Here is a 20,887-nt window from a genome sequence, read left to right as displayed (position 1 = left end):
TCTTTATGGCTAAACGGATCAAGGGGTATGGAGAGAAAGCAGGAATGGGGTACTGAAGTTGCATGATCAGCCATGATCATATTGAATGGTGGTGCAGGCTCGAAGGGCCGAATGGCCTACTCCTGCACCTATTTTTCTATGTTTCATGAGGTGGATGGAGACTCGCTGAACTCCTTCAAGCAAAAGCTGGATTTGTTTCTGGCTGCGGCGGAGATTAACTCTGACAGAAGGTAGGTACTGCAGGAGATTTAATGGCCAGAGTGATTGCCTAGATGGGTCGGAGAGGAATTTCCCAGATTTTTTCCCCAAATTGGCCTGGGTTTTTTCATCTGTTTTTTTGCCTCTCCCAGGAGATCACAGGGTTTTGGGTGGGATGATATGTTGTGATAGACAAGGTATCGCAATTGTATGGAACAGACTTGATGGACCAGGTGGTCTTTACTTGTCCGTCATTGTTCGTATTTGGCCGGCCATTACCGGGACGAAATTTAAAGAGGAGGTGGCCGGCTCCTCCCGATAATCTCCCATTTTCCTTCCCGCTTTGGTGCGGCTTTTGATGTGGGGTCGGTGTCGCGATCGCTCAGCCTGGCACTTTGCTTGAGCGGTGGGATGGTCGCGCGGCAGCCCCCCGCTCTGCGGTGCTCCAGTTTAGGTGGGTACCCCATCTGCAGAGTATGCAGTTTGGGCCCTTCCCTTTAATTCAGGGAAGAGGCCCCCATACGGGGCAGTGCTCGCGGCCCAGTGCATAGCGCTGCTGAGCCGAGCACCCCGTTCCCGCCCCAGGAAGGAAGAGGAGAGGTTGACTTTCGGCTCCACTTTCTATCGGGGGCGGTAACATAGAAACATAGAAAATAGGAGTCGTAGTAGGCCATTCGGCCCTTCGAGTCTGCACCACCATTCAATATGATCATGGCTGATCCTCTTAACACCATAGTCCTGCTTTTTCCCCACACCCCTTGATGACTTTTGTTTCTAGAAATCTATCTATCTCCCTCTCAAGCCTTCTAGTTCCTGCCAAAGGCGAGACTTCTGTGCCTGGCACAATGTCTCGTGCCTCGTTGAGGCCAATTCACTAAATATATTCAAAAAGGAGTTAGATGTAGTTCTTACTACTAGGGGGATCAAGGGGTATGGCGAGAAAGCAGGAATGGGGTACTGAAGTTGCATGTTCAGCCATGAACTCATTGAATGGCCGACTCCTGCACCTATTTTCTATGTTTCTATGACCGTCTCCATTTCTCGGCCTTAGTCTTTTGCTGGAATTGCGTTTAACGGTGTGTGCTTTATGACCTATCAACTCTCCACGTACTAATTTATCACATGCAATAATTATCTGCACCTCTTAAATAAATTCAAGAGAATTTAAAAAAATACATCGATTTCAGTATTTTAACAGTTTCATGGGGCTAGAATTTCCAACACATCCGCCAGCATCGGATTGCCGCCCAAAATACCGCTAAGATTTAAAAATTACCACGGGCGAAAAATTCCACAAAAACAGGAAAACATTTCGCCCAGTGGAAAAAATGGACCTTACACCCTGATTCTCGGCGTAAAACGCGATCTTGGGCCGATTGGGCGGTTCTGAAAAGAAATGGGCGGTAATTACTAACATTTAGACCGAGGCTGCGAATCGGGCTTCGGAGGGGGGAAAACACTCAAATATTTTTTCCAAAAAACATAAAATAAAAAATCAGAATATATTCTCAGTACACTTTTCAACTTAATCACTGTAAAAGAATTTTAAAATAATAATAAAAAAACCCTTTAACTTACCTTTTTTTTTTGCAGGGCTACTTACCTGCCGCCGAGCTCTCACTGCTTCTCGTGGGCGTTTTTTTCTACTTACCTACGGGTCACCGCTGGGACAAAAATCAAGCGATGGCGGTCTGTGGACGGTGCACGGCGGCAGTCCGCTCCCCAGCGCTATTTCAAAACCGCCGGCGGAACTCTTTCTGGAAATTTCCGCCGGGTGGTTTTCCACCCAAACCGACCAATACCGTCGAGATACCCGGAGGAGTTGCCCTGGAAAATCCAGTCCATGGTTTTTTTTTAAAGCTGATTTGGGAATCGGTTTAATATAGAAAACAAAAAACTTCACATTAACATTTCACTGCATTTGTAAAGGCTTAGACCAGCAGGGCTTGAGATGACATAATTGAACATTTTCTGACATATATGCTAACCTGAAGATACAGAACTCATAATGACACAATAGAAGAGAGATAGGAAGAACTGTTGCCTTTGGCAACAAAACTGATATCATTGATGCATTAAGGCGATACATATTTGCTCCTTAGAACTACATTTTTTTTAAGTCCTCTAATGTTTGGGCTACAAATAAACAAAAAAAAATTACAACAGGCCTTCTGCCTATCCTGCTATCTTGCACTAAACTGTTGACTTGATACAGTCATTGCACAGAAAACAATAGCTGATCTTTACATTGCTAACACAATTAAATTCCAACCACGTCCATTGGAGAGAAGCCCCATAAGGCTGACTTGAAATTTTTCTTGTGCAGTTCGACATTTTCATTACAGTAAATGGAACAAGTGTCTCTGTGATCTGTTGAAAAGCATTTATCAATCGGCAACAAAAAGTAACTGAGAAAGATACTGGAGCTCTGCTTTGTTAGTACTTTGACCTCTCCATTGATCTTAGTCTTCAAGATTTGAACAAGCTTCTTTAGTGGCTCAAGACATACCATCAGGCCATTAAGGGTTTCCCAATGCTCAGCTGCCTGTGTCAATGCACGACTCACCTTTTGCCACCACACAGTACATCAAAGTCACCATTATTAATGGTTTGGCTCACATCATCACAAAGGAATGAACAGCAAAAAGCTTCACCATTTCAAGCCTGATATTTTTCTTTTCACCTATCACATTACTATTGTAGTTTAATGATCACAATTTCTGTGCTAATTTCAGCTGGTGCTTTGATGTATTAATGACTTGTAATAACAAAACATTAATTTTGAAACTTAATCACCTGAAAATAGATATATTCCAACTTGTACGGATAATGGCAGCCAAAGATGTAGCAATTTATAATGAGGTGCACACAACAGTGAATGCTTCACAACATAGTATAAAAGGGTCAGGAGCCAAAGCCTAATCTATGGAAGAGAGTATGTTACCATCAAAAGCCTCAGAAAATAGGGTGCAGAGGTATTAACACTCGCCAATTTCTGCATTGGTCCTCTGCAGAAACTATGTACTTCAGCATTGCATCGGATTATGCAGCACGTAAACAGGCCATTTGGCCCAATCAGTCCACGCCAGCATTTATGCTTCACTCGAGCCTCCTCCCATCTGTCCTCGGCTAACTCTGTCAGCATAACCCTCCGTTCCCTTCTCCCTCATATTTTTATCTAACTGCCCCTTAAATGCATCTATACTATTCACTTCAACCACTCCCTCTGGTTCCACATTCTCACCACTCTCTGGGTAAAGAAGTTTCTTCTGAATTCCCTATTTGATTTCTTGGTGACTATCTTATATTGACGGCCCCTAGTTTTGCTCTTCCCCACATGTGGAAACATTCTCGGGCCGAAATTACCCCCCCCACCGCCGAAAACACGGCGCACCGACCATATTGCGACTGTTTTTACCACAGCGGTAGATGTGTTGGCCTCTTGCGCGAAATTCCGCTCTTTGGCTTTTTTTATTTCGAGCGGCCCGGAAATCGGCCACAATGGGGGTGGAAGTGTGGCGGTGGGCGGACGTTCAGTAAGTAGAGGGGCGGAGTGTCTGCCGCTGTCACTCATCAGCGTAGCGCTGATGACATCATCATACTGGCATACTGTCACCACATCTCTTCCCTTCACTTAAAGGGGGAGAACCTTCTCGATTCTTTAAGTTCGGTCCACTGGGCCACCAGGGAGGGTTTCGGCCGGGTCACCGGGGGCATAATTGTTGGCCCAACGTGACAGTCAGCCGACAAAAAAAAAAATAAGATGCCGGCCATGGCAGTGTGCCCTCCCCTTTAATGGCAGCCGCACCGCCATTTTACAAGCACTGCAAGCACAGTTCACCGACAGAAAACGCTGTCGGTGCCAATGAGTGGCGGGAGCAAGATTTTCACGTTCAGGGAGGGCACACTCTACCAAAACCTTTCATGATTTTAAAGACCAACTCCCATCCAGTTTCCAAATATATTTTCTGTGATGACGTAATTATTTACACTATTGATTAAACATTATGGACCACAAAATAAAGATCTATGTCAAAACAGACTTTAAGAAAAACAGAACAAAGTGGAGGTATGTCACTTGAAGTAGTTCTATCTCACTAGTAGTCTTTGTACTTCGTGAAATAAATTAGATTTTGCTGCCAATTGCACCATCAACCATAATTCAAGATTTGTACTTAATAATTATGTACATACAAGAAGAATGTTCTTAATCTATCAAGTGCAGGACTAAGTGTGAGAGGTCAAGTATGCCATATAAATACTTCACAGTAAAATAGATAATGAAGAAAATCTTCAAAGTTTTAAAATATACAGTATTTAATAGGTTTTCAGTCTAACTGACCTCCACAAAATGAGCTCACCTCATATTCTAATTCTTCTCTGTCCATTTCAGTTTGCATTCCTCCCAAGTAGTCATTTGGATCATAATATTCCTGTCCTGATGGGTGTCTGACAGAAAAAACAAAATCGATTCACATTTTAAATTCAACTATCATTTTATATGAAAACAAAATAATTTGCCAAAGGTATAAATAGCACTAATGTGGATTTCAATGCACAAAAGAATCGTATGTATTTATTTTATTGAGCTAGCTCTTAATAAAGGGGATTGAATTAGTCACAGTTGGTGTCTGTACCTCCAGGCTTACATGGCCCAGCAGGAGTTGCAGTAATCAATCATTTTTTTGTTGAAACATTGCATATTGCATTAGGACACATGCATATAAAGCACACTGATGTCCTCTGTAAAACATACTGCCTATAGCACCTTAGTATGCAGCATACACACCCAAGCTTTTTATGGAGCACAAAATACAGGGGCACATTGCAAATCAATAAATATTTACCAATGCTATAAAACACAATTCAAACAAAAGTATTTGCAGAGTACCTTATTGTTAGTATATTCAGTAGTTATCGTTGGCAAACAGAACAACATAATTGTAAAACACTAGAATTATTTAATGCAGAAACAATCTTCAATAATTCAGACAAAAAGGGTCAAAACCAAGGAATCCTTGATCGTCACAGTCTCAGTAGAACAACTCAATCCAGTCTTTAGTGAAACTCTTTTAGCAGGGTCACTGATCATTTTTATGTTCTTGGAATGTGGGCTGCTCCGACAAGATTGCATTTATTGCCCATTCCTTAGTTGCTTTTAGAAGTTGGAAGGGTGCCTTCTCCTTGAACTGGTGCAGTCCTTGTGGTGATGGTAGTCCCATGATGTTAGGCCAGGTATTCCAAGGTACTGATCCAGCATATTTGTCTCCTCTGAAGAAACATTGTCACTGCATTCAAAATCCAGTTCTGGTGCATTTCTCGTGATTATGGTCTTTGTAAACAAAACCCTATTCTTCATAAGCCTTGGTTGCATATCCCTGAAATTCATCTGTATGGCAGCAGTCAAAACTTTGACAGCACTGATCACTTTTCCCACAATTTTTCTCATGAAAACCCATGCTGTAGCTGCTTTTCCAATTTGGTTTTATTTCCCTTTGCACCACGTAGGCTGTGGAAAAGCACGTGAGGTCCTTTTTAACCACCCCTTGCTGGATTTGTATGTGAGAAACTCTGGCCTTGCTGTTCCGCTCCCCTTTACCCTTTATGGGGCTCAATTTTCCCCAAAGCATTTTTTTTGGTGTACTTGAAGAGTTAGGCCTGATTTTTTGGGGACTTAGTGCTCAAAAAAAATATTCTGGATTTCTTCATTTTGGCGTGGCGTACCCCGACCTTTAGTTTTGGGGTGGAGCCTTGATCTGCACCAAAAAGATCAGGCTGCCACGGTAACCAGGGACACAGTGCGAGCTGAGGCTGCAAAGTGAAACATACGCTAGCTCCCAACACATGAAAAGAATTGAAAAACACATAGCAGCAACTTACCTCCAACCCCGGCCAAAGGGCTTGCTGGTCTGGTCCCATTCTCAGTCCCCATTCTCGCTCTCTCTTTCTCTCTTTCTCTCAGACTGCGTGTGTGGACCGGGGTCCGAGAATAGGACCGGACAGCCTTCGGGCGGAGTTGGAGGTAAGTTACTGCTATGTGTTTTTCAATGCTTTCAGTTTGTCCGGGCATCTGCTGTGCCAATTTCCTTACCTGCGCCGATTTCCTTAACTCTCGGGAAGATTTTTCTGCAGAGGCCACATTCACTGGCCTAAGCCCAACTGGAGTAACTCTCAGCTGGCCAAACTTTCCTAAATGGCCAGAATTGGCATGGGTGGCTGGTTATGCCCTTTGGCTGAAACAAAAAACTGACCTAAAAAAATCCTAACTGAGTTACGCTGGTGCAAGCTGCTTGGGGAAACTGAGGTTTTTCTAACTTAGGCCAAAAAAGAGCTCCAAAAAAAACGGCGCAAATCACCGGGGAAGATTGAGCCCTTAGTATTACCGTAAAGCTTCTGCTCTGAGCCAATGTAATTTAAATCAAATATGAAGTACAATAGTTCCAGCTCTGCGGCCTGCACCATGTGAGCTGTTGCAAGGTCCTCCTCACAGTGCATTACACCGAAGCACTTGGTATATCCTGTAGAGATACCAAAATATCAGTGTTCAAGTTTTCTGTTCTTTACAGAAAAAAATGGAAACCTTCCCCATATATATGAAAATACCTCTCAAGTTTATTTTTGTAAAAATATTTGCTCACACTTGCATTGAAGGCTTGCTGCATTATAAAAAAAATGCAAAGACACTTGGCACTATTTAAAAAGTTATAATTTAGTATGATTAGGAAACCTAAGAGAGAGACATTAAATAATGACAAAGAATTATGATTCATATAAACAGCCTTTTTTATTTGGTGCAGTTTTGTTGATTTTTCTACTTAAACAAATGCTGATAACATTAGCAGTGATACCAGCTTCAATGTACTGGGGCTGTTAGTCTGAGAGAACTGAATTCACGTTACTAGACTTAACCTCAGGGTGTTGCTACATCAACTGTGGTATTAATTTAGCTCCTGCACTGCCAGGCCCAATAGCTTTTCCAAATCAGTGGCCCAGTAATGTCTTCATCAATTGTTTGAACAAAATATTTAACAAACTGAGAACTAAACAAACTCTTTTTAACAGTTTAATTTTCAAGTGTTCCAAATTGGTACAATCGCTCAATAATATCCATGCCTTTGAGAGTTCCCATTCAGAAACCATTTATAAATCATAAAAAATTGGTAAATTTCAGTGTCCCTTATTTATTCCAATCTTGTACATTTGTTTGTGTGTATTTTTGTTCAAACTCTGAATGCTAATTACATTGTTGGTCCCGGCTTGGTAGGATTACAGGCCCCAACAGTGTGAAGACTTTGGAGGAACATACACAGTTATCATGACAGGAACACTGAAGAATTCCTCATTAATAAGTGGATCTACTTAAATTATTTCACCCCCTCACTGTTACACTAACTCCTTTAAGCCAACTTGCTTTCTCCAACCCCCACATCAGCTCTGAGTGAACAAAAATATATTAAAGAAGGATATTTTTGTAACTGGCATTGTTAAGGCATATTACTCCCCCAATTCATTCTTCAATATCAGATCTTGCTTCAAGCTAAACTTTCGTTTGACAAATTTTGACGAATGGCCATTTAGCATAAATGACTTGCATCTTCTCATCGCACAGTAAATTGTTAATCAAATCAATATGTGGGTGAATACCAGCTTTGGGGGAACTGTTTCTCCCCCACTCCTAAAGAGGCTTTGTTTGCTTTCAAAATGCAATTTGTTCTTTTGTCAATAAAATCAGAATAGAACGAGGAAAGAAACTGTGGTTTTTACTCTCTATTTATGCCTTTGTTCTGCCTCTCTCTCTCTCTTTGTTTTATTGGTGTTAAAATTTGGAATAATTGTCTCACAGATTGTAAGTGATTGGCATTGACACTGACGGAAATAATTAGTTGGTGTCAACTGGTGTTTCTTTGTTGAAAACTGAAGTAACATTGAATGAACAAGCCACTCTCACCCGCAAAAGACTGTTTAATTGTATCATTAAACAGTTTGATGAAAAATTGTTAATTAAAGAAAACAAAAATACACATTTGAAATAAATTCCATTCATTAATTGAGAGTGTTTCCAAATGTGCAAATCGGAAAAGTATAGATTTTATTTAGAAACCTCTTTCCATGCCAATTCCAGTGAATACAACTTTTCAGTGACCTCATCCAGCCTTTTGTCACATTATGGGTCTCCCGTTACACGAAAAGAAATTGAAAATGCTGTAAGTATTTAACACATAAAACTGTTCTATTTTGAGGACTCAACTTATTTTTGTGTTGAGATGATCAATGAAATTTATACATTTCAGAAATGCTGAGCACACATGCCCATCACATATTTTTGAACACTTATACTATTAGCACTGAAAGCTAGATGATCAATTAAAAAAAAATCATTTTTCAATATACATTTGGGAGGGAATATAACACAAATGATATAATGCTGCAATATAAACCTATACAACTGTTATTGTGATTCATGCTTTTCTATCTAATTTTCAAAATTTGTAAGAATGGATACTGGGTGAGTAAATAAGTATTCTTTGCACAAATATATTCAAGGTTTTTATACAGCTGGCTGATGGCTACATGAGAAATTGCGACACTTCATTGTATAAAGTCCTATGAGATATTTTTATGCCATTCATACAATCTTTGGTATTATTGAAATGTTGAAAAGATAAGCGATGAAACATAAATATACCATTAAGTTTCTCTCTGAAGCTGCTTTGAAATTAATGAAATATAGTCATCTGTAACTGGGTCTGATACTTGAGCTTAATAATTGAAGTAACCATATCGCTTGTCATCAGTAAATATTTGTTCATACATGGTACTCTGGCAAACCACTCACTCCCACATAAGGATTTTCTTAACAGTTGGTTTCTTGCCCATTCAATTTGTTAAAATTATAATTGACAAAACAACACCAGAGAAAATGAACTACCCATTACCAACAAATAACAGACTTCTTACTGAACCTTTGTAACATGCAATTAGGGATAATTGGGGATGTAGTGCATTATATTAAATGCTTTCACGAGCTGGTGGTTGCTAAGCTAATATATTGAATGAGTTATTAGTAGCAATAGTGGAAACACTAACATATTCTACTCCCCTTCTTTCATTTACTACTCAATATTTTATCGGTGAAAAATACATTTTAATGTTTATTTTTAGTTTTACAGGCACCAAAAGCATAGTACCAGTACAATATTCCCCAGGACTTAATGCCAGGAGGCAATCATCGCTCCTTTAATAATTGACAGTTTATAAAATTCAAAATCAGAGGTCATGCTCAACATCTCAAAAAACTATATATTTGATTATTTGCTGTGCAGTTTTGATTTCCAGCTCCATGGTGTATTGCATTTTACAAAAAAATAACAAAAGTTAAATTAATTTAAGGTACAGCCCATTGTGAAAGGTGCTTGTAAACTTCTGCAGAATGCTTGGCCATTAATCAACAAATTAATTTTTTTCTGGAAGGCAACTCGTTTGGGCTTGTAGAAATGTCCAATGTGGCAGTATGTCAAGTAATCTGTGGAGAACTCATGGGACGCTCACATGAATCATGCAGCTATAATAATTGGAAATTCGATTTTATGTGTTTTTTTGCAATAATAATGTAGGTATTGCACAAATGCTGTTAAACAGTCTGGAGTAAGGTTTAATCTGGAGAACAAGAGATTCTCTGTGCACTGCACATGAGACTGGATTTCTCCGGGATAGTTTATTGCTTGTAACTATAAAGATTGTAAACTTCAAGTATTCATTAGAAATGTCTTAAATTGTTAGAATATCCACATTTCTTCAACCAGTTTGATATTTTCATACGGCATTTAGTATAATAATATAGTAAATGCTGGTAACTGTATTGAGCATATCCACCAACCTGGTGCAAAACACCAAGTGGGACTATTTTGCCAACCGAAAATAACTAATCAAAACACTAAAATGTTTCTTTGAAGTGTAATGACTAACCTTCATTTTTAATGCTCCTTTGCAAGTTATGTGTTGCAATAGACCTCGTTTTCCAGCTCAAACGGTACAGAAACCAAACAGGGAATTCAGAAGAAACTTCTTTACCCAGAGAGTGATGAGAATGTGGAACTCGCTGCCACAGGGAGGGATTGAAGCGAATAGTATCGATGCATTTAAGGGGAGGCTGGACAAGTATATGAGGGAGAAGGGAATAGGGGGTTATGCTGATAGATTTAGGTGAGGAAAGATGGGAGGAGGCTTGAGCGGAGCATAAACGCCAGCATGGACTGGTTGGGCCGAATGGCCTGTTTCTGTGCCGTATATCCGGTGTAATTCTATGTAATCCGATATAGTCTGGGCCCCAGATTTCCAGAGAACAATTCCAACCCAACTGACAACTAGTGAAGATGTTGTTTCAATCATCATCTCATAAACTCACAATACTTGTGTTGTGCAACAAAACAGTAAAAACTGACCACTCAGTTTTATGAACGGAGCCAGTTTCTCAGCCTGGCTACGTTGAAACACTGGGTGAAAGTAGATCACTTATCCTTGTGATGCCTTTAGTCTGCACCCTTCAAGATAAAATCCAGGTGATAACAAAAGAAGTCATGGGAAAAGACAGCCTGCCATTCTGTCTGAGAGAGATTGGGGTAGATTTGAACTGTTGGACAGCTGACTGGCAGAGAGCACCTGGTTAGCAGACATGTGTTAATGTGACCGGTCCATTTCGAGAGCCGGTTCACATTAACACATATGTGGCGGGCTGCAGTTGCCAAATGGGCATCAAAACGCAATATTCGATGTCTCAGAGGCCAGCCTGGTTGGGCAGAGGTATGTCCAGGGTGAGAGCCTGAGGTGGCGGTGCCCTATATCATCATGGTGAATTGTGCAGGAGCAGTCCTGCTCCTCCTGGGCCTACAAACAAAACGTTTTCACATACCTACAGGGCCCCTTCTCCCTTCCCACTCTTTGCCAACCTGCTTTAGCGTGCTGGGAATCCCCACAAAGGCCCCCCGTTAAACTGCACTGGGGTCCGACTGACTTCACAGGACCACGGTTAACATTTATTCACGAGGCTCCTGCCTGAGTCTGGCGGGCACCTCATCCACTACCAGACCAGAGCTTGGTCTCCAATTGTCTTGGGTAACCCTTGCTACTGGCCCTAGCTCTGTCAAGCCCGTGTGGTGGCTGGTGTGCATCGGCCACCCCACGTTAAAACAATCCACGCACAGGTCCACACAAGATGTAGTTCGGCAGCTAGATTGTCAGGTCCCTCATTGAAACACCTGTGAACTCATAGAAACATAGAAAATAGGTGCAGGAGTAGGCCATTTGGTCCTTCGAGCCTGCACCACCATTCAATACGATCGTGGCTGATTATGCAACTTCAGTACCCCATTCCTGCTTTCTCTCCATACCCCTTGATCCCTTTAGCCATAAGGGCCACATCTAACTCCCTAACTCATCCCTTTTTGATGTGGAAGTGGGTCATCCTCGATAGGAGGGACCACCTAATACTAATAATACCAGCGCCAACAGCGTTAAAATGGGAGTTTGGTGGGAGCAGAGCTGGAAATAGAACTGCTCCATTTTTAACTGCTCACTTGCTCCATTCCTGCTCAACAAGGAGAATTAAAATCCCCCTCAGATGCTTTATCACCAACTATTTTTCCTTGTTTTAATCTCCACCTGTAGATGTGCAGAATTTGGCCTTCACTTCTGATTGCCATCAGCCATAGAGGGGTATGTTTGCATGCTGACACGGACCTGGCTTCAAGCACCTTTGAACCGTTTGAAGTCCCAGACTGCTAGTAAAAGTGAAAACCAACACGGAGTGTCCAATCTAGTATACCTGGCCCTGGCCTATGCATGATTGTAACATTTCTAGCTCTTACATTTGCATTAACTATAAATAAAACAGAGCTCCTATGTCATTACTCTCGGTAAGAAGAATAATGCACTGTTTTATAAGTATACCTGTGCCAAACCATTGAATGCGTGTTGTATTATTCTAAGGTGGAGCTTTAGGTTTTAAAATCAGAAATCCAGTTGTTGTTAAGTAAACACACCTTGGTCAATCAAAGTTGTTGTTTGGTGAGGGAACTTCACAGTACAGAACAGCTTGTAAATTTTGGGTTTTAGGTCAGAAGAACACAGTATTAAGTGACTAAGACATTTTTGCAACTGTAACAAAGTATGTCTAGAATGTGACTTGTACTGATTTTGGTATATTCAGTGGGTATGTTGTGACAATGGCCTGCATTTTGCGGTGGGTATGACAGCCTACTCTCAGAGTATGCCGCCCTACCATCTTTGAAATCCACCGCAAGTTCGGGATGTCTGCATGCATGTGCAAGCACTGAATCCCGAACTTGCGGTCTGTCAACGTACGCGTTGACATACTATCCACTCCACCTCCGAAAACTTAATTGCTGGTGCAGGGCATGTTTCCACAGCATAATTTTAATTAAATGACTTAAAAGCTTTAATGAGAAGCAATCCTAGTGTATGTTAAAGCTGCAGGTTTAAAAAAATATTGCTGAACTTTCAGCACAGTGCACAGTATTTGGTTCGAAGCTGGAATTATGAATTGGCCTCCCACAACAAAAGCTAAATATGATAGTATTTTGAAGGCTGTTGTAATGAAGTATTGTAGTGATTTAAATGAATGAAAGACAATGGGGCAGAATTTCCGATGTGCCGGGCCCGTACGAAGTTGCTACGGACCCAGGAAGGTATCGGAAAAGCCACTTTTGCAGTGCACAATGCGCACGCGCTGAAAACGGGCTTTTCCGATCTGTCAAGCTGGAGCTCGACCGATCCTCCGTATCTCTGGAGCGAGGACATTTGTACATGGAAGTTTGGGCTATTGACCCATATCTTGCACTGCAAATGTCCTCAAAACTCTTGTGCCTGGAAAAGCAGGCGCATAGCCAAATTTTACAGGCGTAAGAGTTTAAAAACATAGAAAAAACATGATTAAAATAAAAATTAAAAAAAACATATTTATGTTAAAACGCTGCTCACTCAATGTTATTTTAAACCCTAACTCTAACTTTTTTTTAAAAATCAGCAATTTTTTTTCTTTAAAAAACATGTGTAACATTTTTAATTTCTATTAGTTTATTGTGTGAGGTGTTTTTTAAATGTTTTATGTATTTTTCGTGAGTTTTGGGATTTTTCTCATTTATTGTAACAGGAAATTCGTAACTTAGGAAACTCCTATTACAATGAGTGAGAAAATACTTACCTGTGATTGGGTGTCCAGGCACACGTGACTCCTGCGGACGTCCCGACGTGCACGCGCTGCGCGTCGCAGGGAGAGGAGGCCTGTGGATCGGGAGTTCCAGCGGGCGCAGCAGCTCCAGGTAAGTGCGCATTTTATTTATATTCTTTATTGATTTACCCGTGGGAAGTCCTCCTCGGAATTTCTGCCCCAATCTGTTTTCTCATTGGACGACCAAGCCTGCGTGATCCCAGGTACTCTTCCACACAGGCTGTGTCCATGGGATCTGTGGGCCCTCCTTTCATCACCAGGAAGGTGCAGGCCGGTGACGTACTCAGGAGGTACGACGCCAACGTCAAAGATTATGAGGGGGCTTGACAGGGTGGATGCAGAGAGGATGTTTCCACTGATGGGGGAGACTAGAACTAGGAGGGCCTGATCTTAGAATAAGGGGCCACCCATTTAAAACTGAGATGAGGGGAAATTTCTTCTCTCAGAGGGTTGTGGATCTGTGGAATTCGCTGCCTCAGAGAGCTGTGGAAGCTGGGACATTGAATACATTTAAGACAGAGATAGACAGTTTCTTAAACAATAAGGGAAGAAGGGGTTATGGAGAGCGGGCAGGGAAGTGGACCTGAGTCCATGGTCGGATCAGCCAGGATCGTACTAAATGGCGGAGCAGGCGCGAGGGGCCGTCTGACCTACTTCTGCTCCTATTTCTTATGTTCTTATGTTTTTATGTTCTTTCCACCCAGTGCACCCACTGGGGGCTAATCTTGCCAATCTCCTCCCCAACCAATTCATTCCCCCCAGCGCTGACCCTGTGGACGCAGGCAGTGGGGCAGCCATCACCGACCCTCTCCGCATCTCCCTCCAGAACGTCTGTTCACTTGCCAACAAGGCCCTTGCCATCCATGAGCTTATCGTGGATGATTGCATTGACATATTGGCCCTGATGGAAATCTGGTTGAGGGATGATGACACCTTACCCTTAAATGAAGCCTCCCCACCCGGCTATACCTTCTACCACTTGCCCTGCCCAGACCGTCGAGGTGGCAGTGTGGCTCTCATCACCAAATCACACCTTGCTCTGTCCCCCTACTCCTCCTTTGAGCATCTCACCTTATTCCAGTCCTCCCACCTCTCATTTAAAATTCTCATTCTCTACCGCCCACCCAAGTAACATAACAATGTTATTACCGCTATTTCTTCACTGCTTTCCTCCCTCTGCCTCTGCACCGAGCGACTTCTCATCATGATTTCAACCTTCATCATGTTCTCTCACCTCTGAGTTCACTAGCCTCCTATTCTCCCTTAATCTCGCCCTCCAGGTAAACTCCCCAACCCACATTCACGGCCACCCCCTTGACCTTGCCATCTCTCGTAGCCTCATTACTCCCATCGTGTCAATCACAGATAAGGCCATCTCTGACCATTTCCTCATATCGCTCTCCATCCACATCCCCCTTCCACACCAACAGCCCCCCCCGACCCCCTGTCAACCCAACCTCCTTCTGTGTCCGCCCTGGAAAAAATTCTCTCCCGACTCTCTTACAATTGCACTTATGAACTCTCAGCTCTCCAGCCTTTGGCTCTCCATTCACCATGAGGTGCGGTGGCCCTCCAAGCCCATGTGGTGGCTGGTGTGGTGGCCCTCCAAGCCCATGTGGTGGCTGGTGTGGTGGCCCTCCAAGCCCATGTGGTGGCTGGTGTGGTGGCCCTCCAAGCCCATGTGGTGGCTGGTGTGGTGGCCCTCGAAGCCCATGTGGTGGCTGGTGTGGTGGCCCTCGAAGCCCATGTGGTGGCTGGTGTGTAACGGTCACCACACGTTAAAAAAAATCCAAGCACTGGCATCTTTCACACTTCAAGATTTAGTTCGGGACCTGGAATTTTAGGTCCATCATTGAAACACCTGTGAACTTTTTGACGTGGAAGCCAGTCATCCTCGACTCGAGGGACTGCCGATGATGATGATTCACCAGGGCATTTCTGCAGTCACCGATCTGCTCAATCACACCCTCACCACCACCTTTGATGCCCTAGTCCCTGTTAAAACAATTACTCTCTCTCACCCTGGTCGTTCCCCCTGGTACAGCCCTGATCTTCACTCCCTTAAATCCAAGGGATGCAGACATGAATGGATATATAGGACGATTGGTTGAGCCATTCACCGCCAGATCTGGCTGGATCACATAAAGCATTATCGGGTCCTCTTCTTGTCCGCCAAAATTGCTCACTACTCCAGAATCATTCTGGAATGTAAGAATAAACCACGGCTTCTATTCTCCACTGCAAACCGTCTTTTTAAACCGCTCTTCCCAGTCTCCACCCTCACCTCCGACAATGTGTGAGGAGCTCATGGACTTTTTGTCGCTGAGATTGAGACCATCTGCCTCTTCCCTTCCATCCCCTAGCTCACCGGGTCAAACTTCCTCGAAGGATCCCCCTGCCCTAGCCCTGACCTCACACCTTTCTCCAGTTTCTCTCCGATCTCCTCTCATGACCTTACCGAGCTCATCCTGTCCATGAGACCCACGTCCTGCTCCCTTGACCCTATTCCCACCAAACTGCTGACCACCCAACTTCCTTTTTTGGCTCCCAAGTTAGCCGACATTGTTAACGGTTCTCTCTCCTCAGGTACTGTTCCCTCTCCCTCAAATCTGCCGTCATCACCCCTCTCCTCAAAAAACCAACCCTCGACCCCTCCGTCCTTGCAAACTAACATCCCATCTCCAATTTCCCTTTCCTCTCCAAAGTCCTTCAATGTGTTGTCGCCTCTTAAATCCGTGCCCACCTTTCCCGCAATTGCATTTTTGAATCCCTCCGATCAGGTTTCCGCCCCTGCCACAGGACTGAAACGGCTCTGATCAAATAACATCCTTTGTGACTGTGACAAAGTAAACTATCGCTCCTCATTCTTCTTGACTTGTCTGCGGCCTTTGACATGGTTGATCACTCCATCCTCCTCCAACGCCTCTCCACCGTCATCCAGCTGGGTGGGACTGCACTCGCCTGGTTCCATTCTTATCCATCTAATCGTAGCCAGAGAATCACGTGCAATGGCTTCTCTTCCCGCCCCCACAACGTTACCTCTGGTGTCCCCCAAGGATCTATCCTTGGCCGCCTCCTATTTCTCATCTACATGTTGCCCCTTGGCAATATCATCCGGAAACACAGCATCAGTTTCCACATATCCGCTGATGACACCCAGCTCTCCCTCACCACCACTTCTCTCGACCCCTCTAAATTGTCAGACTGCTTGTCCGACAGCCAGTTCTGGATGAGCAGAAATCTTCTCCAATTGAATATTGGGAAGACCGAAGCCGTTGTTTTTGGTCCCCACCACAAACTCCGTTCCCTAGCCACTGACCCCATCCCTCTTCCCCAACTTCCGTCTGAGGCTGAACCAGACTGTTCGCAACCTTGGTGTCATATTTGACCCTGAAATGAGCTTTTGACCTCATATCCGCAGCATAACTAAGACCGACTATTTCCACCTCCATAACATCGCCCGTCTCTACCCCTGCTTCAGCTCATCTGCTGCTGAAGCCCTCATCCATGCCTTTGTTACCTCTGGACTTGACGCACTCCTGGCTGGCCTCCCACATTCTACCCTACGTAAACTAGAGGTGATCCAAAACTCAGTTGCTGGTATCCTAACTCGCACCAAGTCCCACTCACCCATCACCCCCTGTGCTCACTGACCTACATTGGCTTCCGGTTAGGCAATGCCTCGATTTCAAAATTCTCATCCTGATTTTCAAATCCCTCCATGGCCTCGCCCCTCTCTATCTTTGTAGTCTCCTTCAGCCCCATAATTCCCCCCCGCCCCTCCCCACCACCTCCGGCCCCGCCCAAGATGCCTGCATTCCTCTAATTATGCCTCTTGAGCATCTGATTATAATCACTCAACCATTGGTGGCCTGCCTTCTGTTGCCTGGGCCCTAACCTCTCGAACTCCCTCCGTAAATCTCTTCGCCTCTCTACCTCTCTTTCCTCCTTCAAGACGCTCCTTAAACCATACCTCTTTGACCCAGCTTTTGGTCACCTGCGCTAATTTCGACTTATGCGGTCAAATTTATCTCACAATACTCCTGTGAAGCACCTTGGGAGGTTTCACTGCGTTAAAGGTGCTATATATATACAAGTTGTTGTTACGTAAACAAAATCTTAAGTCAGAGTTTAATTGTTTGATGAGAGAACTGGACAGGGTGTGATAAATTAAAGTTTAATTGCTCTTCAGCCTTCAAGTCAGGACCTATGGCTTTCTTTCTCTGTTTTTAAAGAAAATAAATAACTTGTATTTATTTTGACACCTTGCATGACCTCAGGATGTTCCAAAGCATTTTACAGCCAACAAAATACATGCTTATATATAAAACAGAATAAGTTTGGGCTCATTTTCCCCAGTATTTGCTCCATTTTTTGGGGGGGCAGGCTGCTTTTTCTGGCCTAACTTAAAAATCCCCAGTTTCCCCAATCAATTTGCACTGGCGTAACTCACTTAGTTACGTTTTTTTTAAGGTTAGTTTTTTTTCTCAAAAGAGGGCGTTACTAGCCTCTTACGTCAATTCTGGCCATTTAGGCCACTTTGGCCAGCTAATAGTTACTCCAATTCTACTTAGGCCAGCGCATGTGGCCACTTCAGAAAACCCTTGTGGAGAGTTAAAGAAATCGGCGCAGGTAGGTACATCGGAGGCCATTCGACCTGGGATAGGGGCGGCAAGCAGAGAGGACCTGGACCTGAACCACCAAGCCTTGGGGAACAGACTTGCAAAACCATCTTTCCTTCGCACAATTAAAATAATAAGAAATTAAAAATGAAAGTCCTACCTTCAGCATCAAACTGCAGTTCACCTTTCGGCACTCGGCCCGGGAAGTCAGTGGGCCGGTGCGGGAGGCCTCTCGGCCTGGGCTCGGGGTGGGACGGAGCAATTCAATGGAGAGGCTGGTTTGGGAGAAGAGGAACTCTATGGTCTGCAGCCTGTGTGTGGCGATCACACCTTCCCTGCACATGCAGCTCCAGTAGAGGCAACACAGCTGTGCAGCACCAAACTGATCACAATTAAAAGCAACAGCACCAATTTGGATCGCCAGATGATCAGAATCGGCATTCTTCGATACAGCGCGGCCATATTCTTAAAAACTCCGATTAAGGATCTTCAGAATAAAATACTTACTGTTAGTTGCTGGTTTCCTTGCACGTCTGCAGCAGTGTCGTGCCCAGCACCGAGAGACTGCCCTCAGCTCAGAGGCAGGTTGGATAAGACTCGGGTTCATGGCTGAGGTATGTTCAGTGCAGCCCTGGTCAGTATGACCATCCTGGCTTATCGTACTGCAAATAGAGGCCAGTGGAACCGGCCCTGAAGACGACACTTCAGGCGAGGGCTCCTCATGTCTGCAGCACGGAAGGCACGCAGACTCGGAGCGTTACTGCGCATGCGCGGCCAATCACTTTTCTCCACCGCGCATGCGCAGACGTCCCGGCACATTTTCCAGCGCAGAACGCAGGGTCCACCCCCCCCACCCCCGCCGAGGCGACTGGCCACACTGTGCGTCTGCAGAGAAGAGGCCAGACAGCGGCCAAAGTTGGAACATCTTTTTCTGGAGCATCTCCTGACGTACTGAAGTGGCGCAACTCGGGTAAGTACGCTGAAAAACAGGCTCGGCCAAAATTGGGCCCAGTCATTTTTGCGATAAGGTGTTTGCTACTGGTGAGGGAGTTTCAGATTTTCAATTTTTATTTTTGTGGACTCAGTAGAAACAGGAGTGCTCTTCTTGGACTTTCCAAAAAATTCCAACCCTCTAATCCTGGGATTGCCTCCTTCCCCAGAACCCAACCCGCTGACCGGCTCAACAACCAGTGATCAGCCGCTGGTGGCGGTGGAATGGGGGGCTATTTGGTGCTGCTGGCATTTAAATGAGGCCCAAACCTGAATTGGGCTCGGGCCTTGGGCTGGCATGGATTGGTGCATGGAGCTATTTTGTAGTATAAGGGGAGGGCCATTCGGCCCACCGTGATTGGATAGCTCTACCAAAGAAATCGCACAATTAATCCCACTCGCCTGCTCTTTCCCCACAGCCCCGGAAAAAAAATGTGCTTCATGCATTTATCCAATTCTCTTTTGAATGTTACTATTGAATCTGCTTGTACCGCCCTGTTGGGCTTGTTTTGGGCACAAGTGGAATTTCTCGGCATGTAACTTTTGGAAGACAGCTTTGATCTTTTTTTCCCGCATTAGTGCTCCCATGCAAAAGCGAAATGGAAATTAATGAAAACTGATGTTGTGCTAGAGCAAAACATTTCAACAAAATTCTGTTTGTTTCGAAGACCTGTATTGTTATAAATATTTTTTGACTTTTTAAAAAAAAAGGTTTGTTCTCCATTGCAAGCATCAACATGTGGTCTTTTAATATAAGTTAAACAGTATGATTAGTAAAAAGTCTGAAAAAGTGAAACAAATTTTTTGAAACAAATACGCATTGGGGTTTCAAGCAATAGCTGTAAAAATAAAGCTGCGAAGATTACAACATGAATTATTGACCAAGTGTAATAAAATTTAATACAGTGGAATACCTTCAGGGCATTCAAAAGTAATTGATAGTTTTCCAACTAACCCATACTGAGGTGGATTTTACCTGATTTAAATGAGTTAAAGAGCTTGCAATTAAAATAGTACTGCCGCCAGACCAGAAAACTGTCTTATTTCTGCTCTTTTATCCATAATCATACATAAACAAAATGGGCATTTCGTTTCAATTAGACTTAATTTTGCACATTAACGATAAATAAATAAAAAAATATTCTGTTGCTACTTATTCATTTTTGACTATAAAAATAAACATACACTTACTCTTCTGGCAATAGGTATTGCTCCAGTACCACGACAGGTGGAGTAGGTGGTCTTATTTTAGCCAGTGCCATGATGTGTTCAAAGGTGATGTCTGTTTGCGTGCCCATATCTACCAGTTGACACTCATGAGATGGGTTAAGAATTTTTGTGCGTGGGGTTCTTCGCAACACTTGTACTACAATGGGTTCTTTGGCTGTTCGAAATGCTTCTACTGCCTGTTCATGTGTGGCTCTGGATAAGTCTTTACCATTAACCTGTCAAATAAAATGTGAAATTCATGAGGATGCAATAAACCTCTTTCTGTAATAAGAACACGCATGCATGATACCAGCTAGACAAATACTGTTACAGGTACAGATAGGGGCACTCACATTTGCATATGCATTGTGAAAATATACAATTTATAAGTGGCAGGCATCTGTACTATACTTGGGCAAGTAGAATAATGTGACATGTTACTGGCAAAATCAATTTTCGGCAATAATTTTGATTTTACACATTGCAATGAAGTACAGGTACCTTCTAACCTTGCCAAGAAATTGAACACAAGAATAATCAATAATTTTATGTCGAACATTCAACATATGTGGTGAATCAGGGCAAGCTGCATTTTATACTTAGAAGCCAAATGAACAATAAT

General features: G+C 43.4%; 1 protein-coding gene across 3 annotated transcripts in view; it reads right to left on the bottom strand.

The window, feature by feature from the left end:
- Positions 1 to 20,887, bottom strand: part of pdzrn3b (PDZ domain containing RING finger 3b) — a 446,914-nt gene that overhangs the window by 48,829 nt on the left and 377,198 nt on the right. For all 3 annotated transcript variants that reach the window (XM_070895159.1, XM_070895157.1, XM_070895158.1), the window contains exons 4-5: positions 20,248 to 20,501; positions 4,560 to 4,647 (exon numbers count right to left, since the gene is read on the bottom strand). In XM_070895159.1, coding sequence (XP_070751260.1) covers positions 4,560 to 4,647; positions 20,248 to 20,501 — 342 coding nt within the window. The remainder of the gene's footprint in view (positions 1 to 4,559; positions 4,648 to 20,247; positions 20,502 to 20,887) is intronic.

The sequence above is a fragment of the Pristiophorus japonicus genome, chromosome 12 (genome assembly GCF_044704955.1).
Source record: "Pristiophorus japonicus isolate sPriJap1 chromosome 12, sPriJap1.hap1, whole genome shotgun sequence".
Lineage (NCBI taxonomy): Eukaryota > Metazoa > Chordata > Chondrichthyes > Pristiophoridae > Pristiophorus > Pristiophorus japonicus.
This window is presented reverse-complemented; position numbering and strand designations above follow the sequence as displayed.